At 37.3% G+C, this 21,896-nt stretch overlaps 1 protein-coding gene across 4 annotated transcripts in view; it reads left to right on the top strand.

The window, feature by feature from the left end:
• WIPI1 (WD repeat domain, phosphoinositide interacting 1) overlaps positions 1-21,896 on the top strand; it is a 53,567-nt gene that overhangs the window by 29,423 nt on the left and 2,248 nt on the right. For 3 of the 4 annotated variants that reach the window (XM_043963171.1, XM_043963174.1, XM_043963175.1), the window contains exons 5-10: positions 13,308-13,405; positions 14,099-14,191; positions 15,140-15,210; positions 15,891-15,998; positions 20,560-20,724; positions 21,086-21,193. In XM_043963171.1, coding sequence (XP_043819106.1) covers positions 13,308-13,405; positions 14,099-14,191; positions 15,140-15,210; positions 15,891-15,998; positions 20,560-20,724; positions 21,086-21,193 — 643 coding nt within the window. The remainder of the gene's footprint in view (positions 1-13,307; positions 13,406-14,098; positions 14,192-15,139; positions 15,211-15,890; positions 15,999-20,559; positions 20,725-21,085; positions 21,194-21,896) is intronic. The other variant, XM_043963172.1, reaches the window with a different exon arrangement.

The following is a 21,896-nucleotide window of genomic DNA, read 5'->3' on the forward strand; positions in this document are numbered from 1 at the left end:
TGAGTTCAAATCCAGCCTCAGATACTTGATACTTAATAGCTGTGTAACCCTGGGCAGGCCACTTAACCCTCATTGCCCTGCCAAAAAAAAGAGTTATTGGACTCTGAAAGCCAGTGAAAGCCATAATTTAAAAGGGGTGTGTGTGGCTGGGTACTATATAGCTAGTTCTTGCTTTTTGTAAATTTGCATTAAAGATTTCTGAAAGAAATCTGCATTCCAAAAAGACACCTATGTTAACTTTACCGTCCAGTACCATGATCTCTCTCTCTTTTCACTCCTACCCCTTGGCTTGGCACTCAACAGCATCCCACCACTACCTCCACACAAACAAACAAACAAAAAACCCAAAAAAAACACCCTTTAAAAAGACCCTCCAAGTGAAAGCAGAAGAACAGATGCTCAGAGAGATGACCACCACCAGACTGGGGGCTTGGTTCCTGTGTAAGAAAGGAAACGTTTGCCCTGCTCTGCCCACTGCCTCCACGTCTGGCCCCTACACATCTGTCTTTTGTCCATTCTCTGCAGGTACTGAGTGCCTGTCCCTGACCCCTTTGTGTCACCTATCCTCTCATCTTATGTCATCTACCTGTCCTACATCCATGTCTGGCCCTCCTTCTCTCCCTCTCCCCCTCTCCCCTGTATGTTCTTTCCCTTAGTTCTGTCCAGGCCCCCATGTGGCTGGCTCCATGTGTTCCAACTCCTGCTCTCACTTCTCTATCCTCAGCCCACATGTGTCCTTGGACCATGTACTAGTACCTTCCTTCCATGGGCATGAGGCCCCTTTTTATCTCCCTCCCTTCCTTCCCCATTTCTTTGGGCAAATTCGCATTTCATTAAAATCACTTTACATAGAGATATGCAGAATGATCCACTTATATAAAGCAAGAAATGTTTATATTTTGAGAAATACTAAATGAAAACTGTCCAGATAAATTAGAACTAGAGGGCAAAGATAGACAAATGTACAATCATGTCCAGAAAGACTCCTCCCAAAAGAAAAAGTCCTAGAAATCTCATAGCCAAAATCCCATATTTTTTAAAACAATATTTTGTAAGAATATCAAAAGAAGCATTTAAAGTATGAAGGAATCACAAAAGCAGTGGTAACTTAAAACTATAAATGAGAGAAAATCTTGAAATATAGTATTCCAAAAAGCAAAAGATAATGTCTTACAACTAGAATAAATTACCCTGCAAAACTGAGTATAATCATACAAGGAAAAAATTGTACCTCCACTGGAATTGAGATCTTTATTGAATTCCTGATGAAAAGACCAGAGCTGAATAGGAAATTTAAAATCCAAACGGAAGATTCTAAAGAAAGGTGGATTTATTTGTGCAATTGGAAGGAACTATATGTTGACATATTGCTAACTTTCTAGTAGAGGGAGAAGAAACAAATATCTCTTCAGAACTTTAATGACTTTTTTAAAAAATCTGAATCTAGGGGGCAGCTAGGTGGCGCAGTGGATAAAGCACCGGCCCTGGATTCAGGAGTACCTGAGTTCAAATCCAGCCTCAGACACTTAACACTTACTAGCTGTGTGACCGTGGGCAAGTCACTTAACCCCCATTGTCTTACCAAAAAAAAAAATCTGAATCTAAACATCAAATAAAATACATATTCTATGTTGCATAATAGAATATAAAAAGAGGACTGTGCGTGAAACTGCAGATAGATGTTTTGAACAGCTTGTTTTTTAAGTAATTTCTACCTGTAGTTTTCTTTGTGCCTGTGCTTATTTCTGACCTTCTGTCTTCTTCATTGCATTTTTTTAAAAGAGAAGATGTGTCACTGACCTTAATTTCTTTCTGTTGAGAGAGAGAGAGAGAGAGAGAGAGAGAGAGAGAGAGACAAGACAAGACAAGACAAGACAAAACTGACCTAAGGGTAGATTGGTTCTATTCTGAGAGTTTTATGACAGCAAAGAAAAGATATGGTAAAATATATTCTTAATGTAGAAAGGAGGGAGAAAGGGGTGGGGGGGTAGAACTTGCTATTTCTCATAATAGGAATGTTTAAGAAGAAAAATATAAAAACATGGAGGAAAGGGTGGAGAGGAAGCAGGCATCGGATGAACCTCACTCTTATCTGAAATGGACACACCTCTCCAGCTTTAATATCAGTATAGAAATATACTGATATTAAATATGTCAAATTCAACAGCAATAACAAGTGGAGATGGGGGTGGAAGTTAAACTGGAGGATAATACCAAGAAGGGAATAGTAGAAAGGAAAACAAACTTTCTCATTCTAACGAAGAGAATTAAAAAAAAATTAGACTCTAAGGGAATGTACATTAATGGGGGAATCACTGAACAAATTATAGTAAATTAGTGTACTGGAACATTATCATGCTGTAAGAAATGATGAAAGAAAGACTATTTCAAAGAATACTGTATAGCATGAACTGATATAGAGAGAAGTGAGCAGAACTGGAACAGTTCTTAGGACATCCACATTGTAAAGCAAAAAGGATTCTGAAAGACTTGAGAACTCTGATCAGTACAATAACCAACTGCAGTTCCAGAGGACTAATGATGAAGCATACTGTCCACGTCCTGACAAAGATGTGATAGTCCAGAGTAAGACTTAATGTTTTGGATATGCTCAGCTTATGCTGCATATTAGTTCTAAGGGTTTGGTTTTGTTTTTCCAGGGGAGAATGGAAGACAGGTGGAAAAATAGATTTGTGTTCATTGAAAAAAAGTTAAATTTAATTATATAAAATCATAAAAACATCTCTTCAAGGTGTGAAGGGTTAACAAATTTAAATAGAAGGAGTTAGCTGCACAGATGAAATGATAAATCTATTGACATCATCTAGTGAAGTTGTAAGAAGAATGGCTCAGAGAATCTTATCTTTGTATGTTCTAATTCCTAGTGGGTTTATATGTCAGATTGAAGAGCACTCATCTAAATAATTAGGACTGCCCATTTCTAATGTCACTTGGGTTTCCTGAACAACTCATAAATAATGACTATAAAACTACCAGTTCAATCCATTTCCGACATAACCATTATTTTCTTTAATTTTGTGACAATGTCATGCCTTCTCCTGTTGTGTCAAAGATTGCATATGATTTCCTTGAAGCTGTTGAGCAACAAGAAAACTCAATTTCCTGGCAGCCAGCAGTTCTTAATCTGAGCAATTCAGAGACATAAAGCATCAGAAAGATTTACCACCTCTACCTATGACCATGACAGTACTTAGAACCTTTCATGGAATATTGACAGAATAACCCAGTCCACATAGAAATATATATATTTATGCATTATATATATATATATATATGCAAAACCAGATCAGTAGTCATTTTATTCCAGGGTCTGTTCATCCTCCATAGATGTGGTAAACTGTTAATGGAAATTTTGTATCACAGGCCAAAGTTGTTTCTTATCCTAACTGGTGATTGATAGACAGTGATAAAGGCTGAAGTCTTTAATAGGTAGTTGTACTGCCTGAAAAAATACAGTGTAAATTAAAAATCCTAGGAATCCAAGAGGTTTGGATTCTGGCCCTGATTCTGCCAAGTAGATTATAGTTAATATCAATAAAATAACTGTTTGGCACTTAAGAAAATTTTTGTTATTTCTTTACGTAATATCAATTCACAACTCATATTGAAGCCCAATTCCTGGTGAAATTTGGCAGAGGAGGCACACTGGTGCAATTTTTTAGTCTAAGCCTAAAAAAAGTGTGTTTTTAGTTTCACATGACCTAAAATTGTTTCAAAAGCTGGTTGTTTTAGTGTGGGACCTAGGCTAAAAGTTGTTATATCATTTTGGAATTTCTGGTGCCTCCATTGAGACCAGCACAAGTGTTAGTGATTTTGATTGGCTTATTACCAGGTAGAATTATAAAATGGATGAGATTTGTCTTAGCCCATCATTCTAGGTAATGGTAATAGAAAGAATGCTGTCTTAAAGTCTAAAGAAGTAGGTAGACCTTCTGATTCTAACACCAATTTTGTTTCCCTGGTTAGCCATTTGACTTTTCATCCTGTTTCCTCATCTGTATAAAGAGGATAATAATACCCCACAGAGTTGTAGAAAAGTTCTTTGGCCCTTAAGTGCTGCTAACTCCTATTGTTTGTCCTTCTTTGTAGAAGAGGACCATGACATTGGAGAGGTGATGTCATGACTTGCAGTGAATTGAATTTAAGTGAGGAAAGGCTGTGCAAAGTCACCAGCCTCACTCTCTCCTCCAGAGCCATCTGGGTCCAGTGGCAAGATATAGATCAGGACCACTGGAGATGGCCTCCCTTAAAGTGCTATATAAATGTAAATGTTTTATTATTGATGAAAATGTACTGTTTTCATTCTGTACCTACAGTCCACCTCTTCACCAAGAAGTGGCAGGTATAGTTTATCATCAGTTTTTGGAGTCATGCTTGGTCATTTCATTGATCATGGTTCTTTAGTCTTTCAAACAGTTTTTCTTTACAGTGTTATTTTATAACAAACTTCTGGTTCTTTGACTTCACTTTGCATCAGTTCTCCGAATCGGTCCTTTTTGCATTTCTTGTAGTACAATAATTGGGCAGCTAGGTGGCATAGTGGATAGAGTTTGGGGCCTGGTATCAGGAAGACCTGAGTTCAAGTCCAGCGTCAAACACTAGCTTTGTGACCCTGGGCAAGGCATTTAACCCTTCTTGTCTCAATTTCTTCATTTAAATGAGCTGGAGAAAGAAATGGCAAACTGCTCCTGTATCTTTGCCAAGAAAATTCCAAATGGGATGATGAAGAATCAGACACGACTGAAACAACTGAACAACAATAGTGCAATAATATTCCATTACAGTCATATATCATTATTTATTCAGCTGTGCCCCACTGAAACAAAAAGTGCTGCTATAAGTGGTTTTGTTCATATGGCTCATTTTGCTATCTTTGGATTCTTTGGAATATATACACAGTTTAATACCTTTTGAATATAGTACCAAATTGCTCCCCAGGATAATCAGATCAATTCACAAGAACAAAAACAGTACATGTAGTGTCATTTTACTTCCTTTTTTAGTCATCTTTGTCAAACTGATGAGGATGTTAGAATCTCAGAACTGCTTTTAATTGCAGTTTATTATAGAAAGAATTATAGAATTTAGTGTGAGATGTTATAAGCCTAATTTTTCCCAAACTACTTTCCAATTTTCTCAGTAGTTTGTGTTGAATAGTCAGTCCATACCCCAGTATTTGGTATCATGAAGTGTTTGGAACACTGTTTCTGTAATGCTTACTATGTGATAATGTAGTTTGAGATCTGATACTGCTATACCCCCTTCCAACTTTTTTCATTATTTTCTTTGAAATTTTTGACCTTATGTGCCTCCAAATGACTATTATGAAATATAAAATTATTATTATATTTTAATATTCTTTGGCTTAGTTCTATAAAGTTATCCTTTGGTGATTGATTGGTAGGGGTCTGATTTTTGTTTTTTGTTTTCTGTTTTTGCGGGTCAGTGGGGGTTAAGTGACTTGCCCAGGGTCACCCAGCTAGTAAGTATCAAGTGTCTAAGGCCGGATTTGAACTCAGGACCTCCTGAATCCAGGGCCGGTGCTTTATCCACTGTGCTACCTAGCTGCCCCCGGGGTCTGATTTTTAAAATTACTTTAGATGGCATCCTTTTGATTATACTAATACATCCTAACCATGAATGTCTTTTAATTATTCACTTCTATATTTCTATAAGGAGCGTTTTATAGTTTTATCCCTATTTTTCCTTTTCCTTGAAAGCTCTAGACTTTTTCTATGGAATTCTTGGATGTTTTTAGTTTGAAGCTTCTTTCTATTTTCATTTTACCTTCTAGTTCTAATACATCTTGAGATGTTTTCTTTTATAATTTCTTGAAATATACTGTCCAGAGTTTTTCTTTGGTCTTGGTTTACAGGGAGTCTGAATCTTATATCGTCTCTCCTTGACCAGATTTCCAGGTCAGTTGTTTCTGATAATAGATATCTTATTTTCTTTCATTTCTCAAACTTTTGGCTTTATTCCATTCTTTCTTGTCTTGTGGAATCATTTAGTAGTGTTGGCTTCATTCTATTTTTCAGTATTTGGGGAAGGTTTTCCACCTTTTGTTCTAATCTTTTTAGTCTGCTTCCAGTTGTTTTCTCCCAAACTCTCATTTCATTCTTCATTTCATTTTCTTCCCTCTTAGATTATTTCTTCCAGCTCCTCTTTTAGTACTTGTGGTCAAGCCATTTTTTCCCCTCTGAGACTCTTCTTATAGTTGTTCTAGGGTTATTCTCTTCCGAATTTAACTCTTAGGCTTCTCTTACCACGTAGTGCTTCTTTGCTGTGTTTAGTGTCTTCTATTTAATTATATTTTCAGCCTGAGTTTTTGGATTGGGATTTTATGTTTGGAATAATCTTCTCTAGCCCTCTTGGATAGGTTGGGTAAGCCTTGTTTGTTCCTGTCCCCTCTAGTCTGGAGACTATTGATATAACTGACATATGGTCCCACCCTGTTTCAGTTCTTGACTTTTGTTTTAGTTTCCTGCTGGATCATTGTAGGGTTAGGCCTTGGCTAGCTCTCCACTTTGCATGATCTTCAGTTGATTCAGGTCCCTGATAGAGGACCTCAGTCTGATCTTGGAGACTGTTGCTCTTGGGCTTTTTTCAGTAGTCCTTTTGTTGCTGGTAGGCAGGCATTAAATTGCTCCTGTCTCCTAGTTTGACTCCCAGTGCTCAGAGGGGAGTACTCACCCAGGCCCCATGTCCCTGTACACAGGGTCTGTCACAGCAGCTTCTATCTCTCACTTCTGTTCTGACAGTCTAGGATCAAGATCTGGCTTCAGGCACTGAATTATTGGAGTCAGCATAGGTTAGCAGTGCCCTTGTCCGGAGTGTAGAATGACTTCAGGTAGATTTGCAGCAGTTTGCTGTGGTTCGTCTCTTCTCCCTGCCTCTGGGAACTTCCTCTAGGTTTCAGCTATTTTCCTGGTACAACCCTTCTCTCTCTCTCCCCTACTTCTGTATTTATCTGAGCTGTGCAATTCTGGACTAAATGGAAGAAGTGATTTGTTTTTTGTTTTTTGTTTTTAATTGACTTAGGGGCAGCTAGGTGGCACAGTGGATAGAGTACTGGCCTTGGATTCAGGAGGACCTGAGTTCAAATCCGGCCTCAGACACTTGACACTTACTAGCTGTGTGACCCTGGGCAAGTCACTTAACCCCAACTGCCTCACCAAAAATTTAAAAAAAAAATTTTTTTTATTGACTTATCAGTGGTTTTTCTGTGAGCCTTTTCAGATATCTGGGGTTTCCTTGGGAAAACTGAACTTATCTATGTCCTTTGATATCACCATCTTAACTGGAAAGTATAGCTGGAAGTTTCTACCAAAAACTGGCTACTTTTCTTCTGGGGAAATAAAGTTGACAGAAATATGTAATAATGGAAAGTATGCTAAGCTGGACTTCTGAAGTAAGAAAATGTGGACATAAGTTCCAGGAATATTATTTATTGGCTATATGACCAAGTCACTTAAATTCTCTGATCCCCAGTGTATTCATCATTAAAGTGAGGATAGTAATATGTAACAGCCTAACTCAAGGTTCTTGGAAATATTAAATGATATGACATGTATAAAACACCATATACAATATCCCAGAAGTCATACTGAACTTTAAACTATTAAACCTTAACACTCTGTATCATTTTAAGCTATTAGTGCTTAACCTGGTCTAGAAGAGGGCTTCATAAACTTTTTCCACTTGCGACCCCTTTTTTGACCAAGAAATTTTTACGCGACCCCAGGTGTATAGGTATACTAATCAAACATTTACTGATAAATCATAAAATTTATTTTGAAACAATTCTTTGGTATGCATCTTATTTTACTATTAAGGATGGAAGCAAATTTGCATACTAATGAGATGGATGTGCTTGTTGATTCTTTTCATACAGAATTAAATCTTGGTAATATTTGATACTGCATTTGATACTACATTTTTCAGAGTTGATCAATATTTTGATTTTAGAATTGTCAATGCTGAGAATGCCACTTCACATAAATGTACAGTACCAAATGGCATAAGTATGTTTAGGACCATATCAGAAATTGTTGGAAATTCTGTCCTAATCTTGAGCCAAAATTCACTTAGCATTTTTTTTAGGAAACTCAAGTTTTAAACCTGTGTCGCATGATAATGTCAAATTCTTCTTGAACTTTTAATGACAGATGACTGACATTTTTTATTTCAATTGAGTATGGTTTATGAACCCAACTTAGTTTTTTAGAATCAAAATTTGAAGGGAAGTATTTCTGAAACTGTCTCCAGGTACTTCAGATGATCAATTATAACTCTTACTATTAAATCTTTGGAAAGGTTTTTTTTCTTTTTTTTTTTTCTTTTTTTTTTTTTTTTAGTGAGGCAGTTGGGGTTAAGTGACTTGCCCAGGGTCACACAGCCAGTAATTGTTAAGTGTCTGAGGCCGGATTTGAACTCAGGTCCTCCTGAATCCAGGGCCGGTGCTCTATCTGGAAAGGTTATTTTCAATTATAAAATCATCTGTAGCTATAAACATTTCTAAAGAACCATTTTCCACCCTATTCTTCCATATGTTAACTTTTTAAGTAAAACTTTCAATTTTATCTTTTAACATAAATGTTACAATTTTTTCCTTGAAGTGACATGTTTAAATGATTGAGTTTTTCGAAAATATCCAACAAATAACAGTTTTGAAAGCCATAAGTCATTATGAAAAAAATTCTCAAAATTTGAGTCCTGCTCAGTCAAAAATATAACAACCTAACTTTCAATTTCAATAATCTGTTTAAACTTCGCCCTCTTAAGAGCCACTTTACCTCTGCATGTATTAATAAACTTGTGTTAATTGGAGTCCATTTCTTTGCAAAGGTTTGAAAACAAATGACTGTTAAGGACAAGGCTTTTAATGAAGTTAATGATTTTGATAGTATAACAAAGCACAGCATCTAACTGGTGATATTTTTTTGACAATGCGTGCTTCCCAGTGGATCATGCAGTGAGTAAAAGCAACACGTTCATTACCACCAGCTTTAACTTTTGCTACAAATCCAACCTTCTCACCCATCATTGCTCCAGCACTCTGTACAGACTCCAATGCAGTTTTTCTACTGTAAACCTTCATTTGTGAAAAATTCAACTTTAAGATACATATCTTCTCCTTTTGTATGCCCTTCCAAAGGGCGACAAAACAATAATTCTCCATGTATGCTTCCTTCATAAACATATCTTACGTAAAGTAACAACTGTGCCATGTTAGAAATATCAGTTGTTTCATCTAACTGAATTGCAAACTTTGGGCTGCTCCTAAGCCTGGTAATGAACTGCTGGAATTGGCTATTACTAATTTCAGAAAGTCCTTTGGAAACAGTATCATTCGATAAAGGAATTTTATGAATTTCATCTCCATACTTTTTCCCATGAACTATTTCAGACATAGCAGCAAGTAACAAGAGATCTTCTATCAGGGCTTTTTAGTTTTTGCAATTAAATAAGAAGTTTTGTAAGATGCAAGTAAATACTTTTTGTTGACAGTAACAAATTTTCCAAAGCATTGTTTTTCTTTATTTGAAGATTTTCAAAGTCATTCAAAATATTCCTTTGATCTATTGCAGTCTGCTGCATGCTTGGTATTAAACTGTTTTAGTTTGGCTGGTTTCATGCTCTCCCCATCCAAAACTTCATTACAAATCAAGCAAAGAGGTTTTTCCCATACCATCATCATTATTAGAAATAAATCCATATTGCAAAAATGATTCAACATATTTTCTTTTTCTTGTCAATTTAAGTGTACTACAACCTGGTAGTGAAGACTCCGCCACATTGTCATTAGTATTGTTTTCTCTTCTGTGTAAATTTAGCTACTTATCCATAACCAAAAGATATTTTTGTTCTAAAATATAAATAAGTATTGCAAATAATTTCTCAAATGAATACTAGCTTTAGTTTATGAAATTACATTTGTTTGTGCTTAATTATAAAAATTGATGTTCACATTTACACATACAGCAGTGATGGTGGAGAAATATTATTAAAGGGCTTTTGTCTTGCTGCATTTAAACGTTTGTTTCTGTAAAAGAAGGAAATAACAGCAATTTTTAAAATCAAACATTCTAATACAATCCAATCCAAGGATATACTAAATTGATACTTACATGCTGAGGAATGATGGTAAGAAAATATTAAAAGTCTTTATTTTCCATAATTAAACTATTATGTTTCTGGAGGAGCAGAAAACTTTGTATGTACAGTAAAACACTGCAATTTATAACATACAATAGTTTCAAATCTGAGCTGCGGTGTTTTTTTGTTTGTTTTGGTTTGGTTTTTTGTGGGGCAATGAGGGTTAAATGACTTGCCCAGGGTCACACAGCTAATGTCAAGTGTCTGAGGCCAGATTTGAACAGAGGTCCTCCTGAATCCAGGGCCAATGCTTTATCCACTGTGCCACCCAGCTGCCCCCCAGCTGAGGTGTTTCTGACAGCACTCATTGGTGTTGCGTGGCATGATGGCATGTGCTGTGCGGAATGCACATGTTTTATGTTCAAAAGCAAGGCTGCAGTGAAATTATGCTGCCAGGAGCACCTAGGATTCATTACACATTTGATTTTGAATTAATTTTTGGTCGTGCATTCAGAAACCTTTTATTGTTACCAAATTTTTCGCAGCCCCCACATTCATTTCCCACAGTTTAAGAAGCCTTGGCCTAGAATATGTTTTCTGGAGTGTAATTTTGCAAAAGAGCTGCCTAGTATTGAGACATGTTCCACTTTTAGGATTCATACATGCATTACAGTACTTAAGTGACTTTTGGAGGAGAGTTTATAGTTTAAGGAGGAGTAGAGTTATGGGACTTCATTATTAGAGAGAACCTCTACCTAGGGATCATTGGTACATGCTGTGGTTTGACAGACCAAGGATTTGGCACAACAGTCCTTAATGTACCAACCTTTAATTTTGTCCTAGTCGAAAGGCTTATGATTATCTTGCTTTTGCCTTGGAGATGCTCCTTGTTACTTTTTCCTTTGAATTTGGAAATGATGTATGGACTTTGGTTTACAATGCTATTCTCCCAAACTATATTTACAAAATGTATAGCAAAACTTGCTTCGAGTCCCTTCCATTTCCAATCCATCCTAGGTAGCTACTACCAAATTAATTTTCCTGAAACACTCCTTTTTTTAATGAGTCACTCCCACATTCAAAACCTTCAGTGACTTTCAGTGGCCTACTGACCTTTTTGGATGAAATCCAAACTCCTTAGCCTAACATTTAAGGCCTTCCAAAATCTGACCTCTATCCCCACAGAGTTTCCAGCTTTCTCTCATATTCCTTGCTTATACAAACACTCTAGCCAAACTCATTTCTATACTTGAAGTCTTATTCTTCCCTCCCCATTCTCAAATGCTATTCCTTTCCTTTCAGAAGAGCACTTCCTTTCAGTTGCCTTTGGCTTGCCAGTAATATGGATCAGAAGAATGATTGGGATTCCAAGAGCAAGGGTGGTTTCTTTGTTAAGACAAGCCCAAGAAATCTCTCAGTACAGGAGTGGGCAATTAGCACTGCTGCAGAGCCTCCATTGCATATAACTTAGATCCCAGGGCCCAACTTAGCTATTTTCCTGACATTTATCTCTGGTAGGTAATAAGAACAGTTATGATATTGGTTATTGTTAGACATAGGTGGAGGGGAGGCTACGGTTCAAATCAGTGTGTGATTTAATTTTTCCTTTGTTTGCATTTTAATTAATAGATTGGGGTATATTTTACCCCTGTAAACTTTTCTACATTTACATTAATCCTTATCATAGCCAGCCAGCTAACTAGCTAGCTGTGGCCTTTAAATGACTAAGTTCATTCTCTCCTGCCTATTTGTTGTTACTCAGTCGTGTCCTACTCTTCATGGCCCATTTGGGGTTTTCTTGGCAAAAATGCTGGAGGAGTTTACCATCTCCTTCCTAGACAGTTTTACAGATGAGGAAACCGAGGCAAACAGGGTTAAGTGACTTGCCCAGGATCATACAGCTAGTAAGTATCTGAAGCTGGATTTAACTCAGGTATTCCTGACTCCAGGCCTGGCGCTCTTTCTTCTGTGCCACCTAGCTGCCTGTTTAGGTTTTTTCAAACATTTCAAAATCCATATTCTGGTATTCGAGGGGAAAGGGAATTTAACCTTACTAACTTCTTGAATTCAATAATGCAATATAAACTTTTGTGGTAATCTCTTGTTATAAGAATACTCCTACTTCAAAACAGAATGCTTTGGAATTTTGTTTTACTGGATTTGTGTTTTTGATATATGGAATTCTAGACAAGGAAAAGTCCTCTACCAAAGCAGATCAGCACCTGTTTTGCAACATGTATAGCCTCCATGAGGCACTGAGTGTTTGTCTTGCCCAGGATCATAGAATTACATAGACTCAAAGCTAGAAGGAACCTTGGAGGCCATCAAGTTCAATCCCCCTTTCACCCTCTTTGCAGATGAGGAATCTGAGGCACAAAGAGGTTGTGATTTGTCTAGGGTCATTCAGTCTCTATTCCTGAGGCAGAATTTGAACCTATGTCTTCCCATTTCCAAGTCAGTGACCATCCATTATGCCATGTTGCATAGCCACTATATGTGTCAGATGCTGAACTTGAACCTAGCTGTCTTCCTGCCTCTGAAGCCAGCTTTCCAATCACTATTCCATACACCTTTAATTTTTAAAAAATTACTAGATGTAAATAAAAATATATTATTTAATCCACTGGCCTGGCTGCATAGCATTTAAGGTGTATGTGTGGTCTCTTTAACCGGAGAATCCTAAGAAACTTTTTACCCAATGAAATCACCCAATTCTTATCATGGCACAACATTTGGTCTTAGAAATCAGTAATGTCTCTATCATCAGACTCTCCCTTCCAGTATATCAGCCTCCAGTTTGAAATGACCAGCGAGTTATGTTTAATCATCTGTAACCAGTGGCTTCTTACAAGAAATTTCTTTTTTACCAACATAAACAACTGAAGGAGAATGAGAATGAAAACAGGTGCTGTTTCAGAGCCCCGGGGGCTGGAATTTGAAAGCATTTTTTAAAATTCCAAAATCTAATTGCTTAGCTCCAAAAAAGTTCAGTTTTGTTTCCCATGACCAAAGTTAAACAAACACTGAGTTCTTTCCTGGGGCATTCACTTTGGTTGGGATAATAAACAAAGGAAACCGTCCCCAGAGCACTTTTCCTCATTTGCCACTAGGTGGTGCTATAGTTAGTCATTTAAATAGCTGCTTAAAAAACGAACTTATTTCCACTCTCAATCTATCTCCTTTACCAGGTTTGTGTGCCCTCTCTATTAACCATTCCAATTCTTACCTTGCCTACCCTGGAAGCCTGACTACTGGGGAGATTGTGCTTTATGATGGAAATACTCTGGTAAGTTGACTATAACTTGACTTTTCCAGATGTGATTATAACTACCTGCCTGCTAATAAATGAGACAGTTATGGGTAAAATGCAGAGCTGCACAAAGGAGAGATAAAATAATTATCTTTATACTTCCCTGGACACTCTAGTAGGGTAAGGTATGCAGAGGAAGGTGGCAGCCAGGAACAAAAGATATTTGCTTTAAGGCCAGCCAACCAGCTAGTAATCCAAGGCGACTATGAGGCAAAGTGAGATGCTAACTTTGGGATGATTGTCAGTTGGAGATATTTTGGTATGCAGTGTCATAACTCTGGCCAGTGTATAGCTGTTAATGTCTCCTTCTTTTAGGGCTCACAGGGAGTACCACTGATGCTTTGGGAAGAATCTGAGATTAGGGACAGTGATATATCTAAGAAGATATCCACCTTTATTCTGTAATATCATTTGACTTGCCTGTACGACCATCTATCCGAAGGCAGGAAAGGAGATAGGATTATTCTTGGAATTGGTATGCTGACAATTCCATTTGTGAAAATTAATGGTGAAGGACTAGTTTTATGTATGTATGGCCTGTGTGGGAAGAGAGAATGGCAGAGGGAATACAGTAAGATAAGTAGAGAATCTGAGATGAGGATGAAGGAAAAGGAATCTCTGCCTTCTTCCCAAGTTAAATAAATCTCTTTTGTTCCTTGTCCTTAACAGAAAACAGTCTGCACAATTCCTGCCCATGATGGCCCACTGGCTGCCATCACCTTCAACTCTGTGGGATCCAAGCTAGCTAGTGCTTCTGAGAAAGTGAGTGGATATGACTGCCTGTTGCCGAATTCTTTTTCTTCCAAAGTGCAATGACATGGGGAAGAAAGTTTGTGGCAGTGTCTGGACTTCATATTGCTACATTGTGACTGGCAGCATCTGTCCCTACCAAGGATAAGCTTCAGAATGAAGTTTGCTAGTATTTGTGTGTGTGTGTGTGGGGGGGGGTGTGTGGGTGTGGGTGTGTGTATCACATTCAACAAATGAATTTATTCAACCTGTAAATATATACTAAGTGCCTACTGTAGAAAAGGTATTCTGCTTGGGGACATGGGGAGCATAAGATGAGTATAATATAGTTCCTGCCTTCATGGAATTTAAATCTAGTAGGAGAACTAAGCCTTTTGTGCAAAAAGCTAAAATATAAGGCAGCATGTGATGAGTACCATAAGAGTGGTGGTGAAATGTGATGTTAGTAGTTCAGAGGAGAGAGAGCTCACTTCTATCAGGGGGAATGAAGGAAGGCTTCATAGAAGAGTTGGCATTTGGGGGGCCTTGAAAGATAGTTCAGGGGGCAGCTAGATGGCGCAGTGGATAGAGCACCGGCCCTGGAATCAGGAGTACCTGAGTTCAAATCCAGCCTCAGACACTTAACACTTAACTAGCTGTGTGACCCTGGGCAAGTCACTTAACCCCAATTGCCTCACTAAAAAAAAAAAAAAAAAGAAAGATAGTTCAGATTTCCACAGGCAGGGATGAATAACGTTCTAGACATAGGAAACAGTTGCATGAGAAAAGGCATGTTTTGTGCAAGATGCAAGACGTGTTTGGGGAAAGGCACTTGGAAATAGATGTGTCCCGCCCCAGTGATAAAAGGCTTTACTTTGTACTACCTCAAAAAGGCATGTAAATAAGTGATAAAAATGGAAAAATATCTACATGAAACCCTTAATGGCTATGAAATTTTAACTTTGTTGTTTTCCCCCCCAGGGCACAGTCATCCGGGTGTTTTCTGTCCCTGAAGGACAAAAGCTCTATGAGTTTAGGAGAGGAATGAAGAGGTCCGTGTTAAATTTAAAATCCATTTAAAAGTATACCTGGGGATCATACACTGGAATAACTGGGAGACAAGTAGGGTGTGGGAGTTGTGGATATATGTGTCTCCTCTGTTAGAGAATGTGAGAAACAGAAAAATGTAACCAAGTAGTGTACTCCAAGGCTCCACTCAGTGCCTAGCAGAACCAAAAACAAAGAAGCTATTTGACTGATCATAATCCAGCTATTGGAGTCTTTCCTCGTGTGTGCATATGAGGGGTTGGCAAGAAAGGATCCAAGGAGATTGAGTACATAATCCACAGGAAATTATTAATGGCATCCATTTAGGACAGAAAAGTATTATTACTGTTTCCATGCAGAATACTGCTTATTTCGTGAGAAGAGAGATGCAAAGTAGTTATTTGGAACTCTGTCAGATTTTAAAGGCATTGAAGCATCTGGCAGGCAGACAAGGTGCCTCTAATGGCCAATAAGAAAAGAAATGACTCTTCCTGATGTTTTGGACATGATCATAACCTTTTATTGAATCATTTGACCTTGTAACATCTAGTTATTCAGGACTTATGGAAGATGATTTCAGATCACATTAATAACTTTGCCTTCTACAAGGCTTGGTTATCTATCTAGCCTTTCAGTGATATCTCTAGCTTTTTCCTAACCAATGAAAATATTCCCTTGTTACTAGGTATGTGAATATCAACTCTCTAGTTTTCAGCATGGACTCACAGTTCCTCTGTGCATCCAGCAACACGGAAACAGTACACATCTTCAAACTGGACAACCTTACCTCCAGGCAAGTATCACAGTGGGAGTGGAGTGAAGCCGCATCCTCTTCAAACTCCTCTCCATGCAAATTACCCTGATTTCCTTGTCCTTATTTTTCAAACTAAGAAATAAAAGGCATGATTTAGTTTGAAGATATTTTGGTCCCTAACTAGTAAATGTTAGTGCCTTTGATTAGCATAAAAGCCACCTTTTATTTCTGTAAGTCAGAAATATAACATATCCCTTATACTTGATAAAAGAGCCTATGGAAACAGGTGAAGATCATGAAGATCTATCTTTCTAGACTTAGGTGATGCCCATGAATGTGACAAGGCCAGAAGTTGCAGAGTTTTGTTAATGTCGGAAGCATCTTAGAACTCTTTATAACTTCATTTCTTAGCAAGTAGAATGTAAGTATCAGGTTATATTTATTAAGTATTTTTCTTGGGCACATAGACCTATATTAGAAGCTTTTTCTGGTTTTTTCCCTGTATGCCTGCTGTTTCTCTTGAATGTGATATAATGGGAAGCATTTGAACAATCTAGGAAATCCTAAGAACAATAAAATTCCGAAGGAATTGTTGAAAGCCTTAAGAGAATTGGCCAGAGTTGGCCACTGCTAATGCATACTCTCCCCATACATCTTTCCCTTCTCCTCCTTCTCCCCCTCCCCCTTCTCTTTTCCTTTCCCAGCAGCCTCCCTCAGGGCTATTGCAATGGGCCTGCTTTATTTTTTAGTTAATTTTTATTTATTTTATTTGTGATTTCTAGAGTAAAACAAGCATTTGAATAACATAGTATAATAAAAAAGATGATTGCACAAGAAACTGCAAATCTATTATGTACAACTTTTAAATATATAACAAAGTTATCATGTAAGTTTCCTTTTTTCTTTTCTTCTCCTTCCCACCCACTCTAGAGATAGCTCCCATTAGACACAAATAGGTATATATTTGTAAAATCATTCTATACATATTTCTATTTATCAGTCCCTTCTCTGGATGCAGATAACATCTTTCTTCATAGGTCTTTTGTAAATTAATTTGAATATTTATAATAGTCAAAATGACTTGTGCTCAAAATTGTTCTTAAAACAATATTGTTGTTATTGTATACAATGTTATCTTGGTTCTGTTCATTTCATTCTTCATTATTTCGTACTAGTCTTTCCATGTTTTTCTAAAATCAATGAACTCATCATTTCTTATAGCACAGTAATATTACATCACAATCAAATACCACAACTTGTTCAGCCATTCTCCAGTTGATCGCTATCCCTGCAATTTCCAATATTTTGCTACCATAAAAGGAGCTGCTATAAATATTTTAGAATATATAGATTCTTTTGCTTTTTCCCTGATTATCTTTGGAAATAGACCTGGTGGTGCTTGTTCAAAGGGTACAGGCAATTTAATAACTTCGGCAGGGGCAGTGAGGTGCCGCAGTGGATAAAGCACCAGCCCTGGATTGAGGAGGACCTGAGTTCAAATCTGGCCTCGGACACTTGACACTAGCTGTGTGACCCTGGGCAAATCACTTAACCCTCAATGCCCCACAAAAACAAACAAACAAACAAAAAAACACTCTTTGGCAGAATTCTAGATTGCTCTCCAAAATGGTTGGATCGGCTCACAATTCCACCACCAATGAATTAGTGTTTCAATTCTCCCACATCCCCTCCAACATTAGTTGCTTTCTTCTTCAGTCATTTTAGCCAATCTGATAGGTTTAAAATGGTATCTCAAGATTGTTTTAATTTGCATTTCTCTAGTCAATAATGATTTAGAGCATTTTTTCATATGACTAAAAATTGTTTTGATTTCTTCATTGGAAAACTGCCAGTTAATATCCTTTGACCATTTATCAATTAGGGAATGACTCATATTCTTATAGCTTTGACAAAGTTCTTTATATGAGATATGAGACGTTTATCTGAGAAACTGTCTATAAAATTTTTTCCCCAATTTTCTGCTTTCCTTCTTATATTGGATATATTTGTTTTATTTGTACAAAAACATAATGTAATTAAAGTTATCCAGTTTATACCTCACTCTGCTCTCATTTATTGATAAATTGTTCACCTCTCCATGAGTCTGATAAGCAGTATGCTCCATGTTCTTCAAATTTTTTTGTATCTCTTTATATCTAGTTTTATTTTTAAAAAACCTTTTCGGGGGCAGCTAGGTGGCGCAGTGGATAGAGCACCGGCCCTGGAGTCAGGAGTACCTGAGTTCAAATCCGGCCTCAGACACTTAACACTTACTAGCTGTATGACCCTGGGCAAGTCACTTAACCCCAATTGCCTCACTAAAAACAAACAAGCAAACAAACAAAAAACAAAAAAAAACAAAAACAAAACCTTTTCATACAGATAAAATCAGATTTAAATAACTGGAAAAATATTAATTGTTCATGGGTAGGCATGGCCAATATAATAAACATGACAATTTAACCACATTTATATATTCAGTGCTATCCCAGTTACATTACCAAAAAATATTTTGCTGAATTAGAAAAAACAATAGGAAAATTCATTTGGAAGAACAGAAAATCAAGAATATCAAAGGAAATAATGAAAAATGTAAAGGAAGGAGGTTTAGCAGTACTACATTATAAAGTATTAACTATCAAAACTATCTGGTATTGGCTAAGAAATAGAATTGAACGTAGACATCCAATTTATAGCAGCAAATATAGTAACTTTTTATTTGACAAATGTAAAGACTTGAGATTTTGGAATAAGAATTCATTGTTTGGTTAAAATTGTTGGGAAAACTGGAAAGTAGTATGGAAGAAATTGAGCATAGAACAATATCTTACACCATTTATCAACAGATCAAAAAGGGCCTGCCTTAGGCAGTAAATAATGGTAGTCTCATAACAACTGATTCCTTTTCTCAAGGAGCTTAGAAACTCCAGGTTCCATATCGAATTAATATTTATAGAATGTCTTTAATAAGGAAGGCAGTTAAAGCACACAGAGGTTTAATGACTTGACCAAGATTACACTGAAAGTACAGTTGGTTTTGATAGAGCTTGCCAGAGCCAGTCTTTTCTAGAATAAGTCCATTTATTTTTTACAAGAAATAAAAAAAAAAAAAAAACTCCAACCAGGATCCATTAATACTGACCTTCATGTTTCAGTACATCTCTTCCTCAACCCTTTCACACTCTTAGGTTGCATAAACTTGTTGTGGAGGAATCTTTCTGCACAGTCAGGGTGACTTATATTCTGGCTTTTGCCTGCATTACTCTGCTGAAATTCCTCTGATCAAGTTACTGATAATCTTTGAATTATCACACCGAATGGCTTTTTTCTTAGTTCTCATTCTTTCTTGACTCCTTTGAAGCAGTTGGCATTATTGACCACTTCTTTCTTCCTAAAGCTTGCACCTCCCTTGTTTTCCCTAACATTAATGTCCTAGCTTTCTTCTAACTATTCAGGCCATTCCTTTTCCATCTCCTTCACAGGGTGTATGTACTCTTCCATAAATTTTAGTGTACTAAAGGCTTAGTCCTCAGCCTTTTCATCTTCTTTTTATACTTTCGTCATTCATTTTCAGGAACCCATTGTGCTATAGCATACACTTTTTTTCAGTACTAGTGCTTTGGAGTTGTAACGATTGGAATGACGCCTCCTGGCTGGCTCACCATACTGTAGGGCTCAAATTTAATATATGGAGCATTAATTGGGTGACTCGCCAAATATTGGGGTCCTGGAAATAATGAGGGAACCTCTAGGTTCAAAGCTCCCTCCCCTCCGAACTGCCTTTTCAGATATTTCTCCCAGGCCAATGAGAAAGGAGCCTTACGGCTTCTTTTCCACAAAAGGATCAGATTTTTATTACTTGGGAATTGATTAAACAACAAAGGTGAAATTAATAAAAATCAAAGATAAGGAAATAGGGGAAAAGAAATACAGATAAATTCTCCTAACTCTAACCTAAGTCTATACAATCCCCAGTTCCTTTCCAATTAAGCTAATTCAAAGGAATGCAAGGTTTTTTGTGTTCACTCACCATACCAGGGACATCTGCTAGTTTCTTGCATCACCAGGAAAATGGAGGAGAGAGAGCAGGCGAGCAGGAGCATTCTGGAAGTGGCTTAGCCTCCCCTCATGGAGCATTCAGTCTCCCTCCCCCAAAAGGGGAGGTCCTTCAAAAAGTTGCCTATGGAAAGGTTTCTCCTTCTGATCTCAGTAGCATACATAACTTCAGGGTGGGCCAGGTGTGGCCCCTCCTAAATGAGTCAGCTAAAACTCCAATAATTTTTACCACAGAGTGTACACATATGTAACAATTTAAACCAAGAATCTACGTGGCATTTCTAAATGATAAATAGCCCTTGATATAAGAACAATAATCCCTAGGATATTCTACCATAGAAATGGCACCAAGACATGGAATTTTACCTCATCCCACTGAATGCAACAAATAATATTTTGACCTGGTAGTTTTTTGTTTTTGTTCTTTCTTTTTGTTTTTACTATCAAAGCAGAATTTTAAGTCCATACTAATGGCATTAATGCTTTGGTAGGTACTTATGTCTGCAATTCAGATATATCATTGCCTCTTCATTGTCCCCCCCAGTAGTCCAGAAGAGCCCTCAACCTGGAGTGGTTACATGGGAAAGATGTTCATGGCTGCTACCAACTACCTCCCTTCTCAAGTGTCAGATATGATGAACCAGGACAGAGCCTTTGCCACTGTGCGTTTGAATTTCTCTGGTCAGAAGAATATCTGCACCCTCTCTACGTATGTATGGCATTGCCCTCTTCCTTCTCTGATTTACAGAGATTGAGATGGAATAAGACCTTGTAATTTAGGACCTTGTTCACTGAACTAAAATAACTTCTGGTGAGGATGATGTTCTGACTTTGCATGTTGCCCCTCTGTGCAGACACACACTCATGCTAGAAGAATTAATAGCCCCTATTTATGAGTTAATGTTGCTATTTAGTTAAAGTAGCTTTTTTTATGAAGCTTTTGTGTCAGAGGGATTTCATTATGTAAGGAAAAGAGATATTAACACTGACCCCAATAGATTTTTCATCAAAAGGTGGCCTGTTTGCACAATTCTGTCACAGCCAAATTCCATGTTTTCATTTGCTCTTAGTATTCAGAAGTTACCAAGGTTATTAGTTATATCATCTGATGGACGACTTTACATCTATAATCTGGACCCTCAGGATGGAGGAGAATGTATCTTAATCAAGACCCACAGGTAAAAATGATTGTTTTAAGAATGACAAACTTTCAAAAGTGTCAGAAGAGCTGCCTGCTTAAAGTAGGTTCTAAGATCAGGAACATGCTTCAGGGCTTTTGCTTTATTGTCATCAACAATTACAGGTGTTTATAGAGTACCTGACAATGTTGAGTGGGCCTGAGTCCACATATCCTTTAGTTTTCAATGAACATTTTAGAAACTTCACAAATCTTTAAACTTTGCCCCTGTGCCACCTTGTAGGTGACTCTGGGCTCTTAAGACTATGCCAATGGACCACAAGCACTGGCAAGTCCTCCAGAGCTGGAAAGGCTTCAAATACAGGTCTAGTGATAGACTATTTGTCTGCCACTCAAGGACCAGCCTGCCTAAATTCAGAGGGAATCATCTCAACCCTGTACACAGGGACTCTCAAAGACCTTTTACTAAATCAAAGGTATGAACTGTGTCTTTAGATGAATTACTCACACCAGTGAAATCACAGGTTGAAGTTTAACAGTCATTCACAATGTTTTCCTGCTTAGTCCTTTCTTTAGTGCTTAAATGGCTTCTGTAACCAAATACAGGATGATCTATTCCTATAAGGCAGATAGGAATGGTGATAATGTCTTTTTCTTGGTGTTTGCTTCCCTTAGCTATTTTGAAGTTTATGTTACCCCTCTCATAAGTTAAAATATAACCTCAGTTTGTGCTGCCCTAGAAG

This window comes from Dromiciops gliroides, chromosome 4 (assembly GCF_019393635.1).
Source record: "Dromiciops gliroides isolate mDroGli1 chromosome 4, mDroGli1.pri, whole genome shotgun sequence".
Taxonomy (NCBI): domain Eukaryota; kingdom Metazoa; phylum Chordata; class Mammalia; order Microbiotheria; family Microbiotheriidae; genus Dromiciops; species Dromiciops gliroides.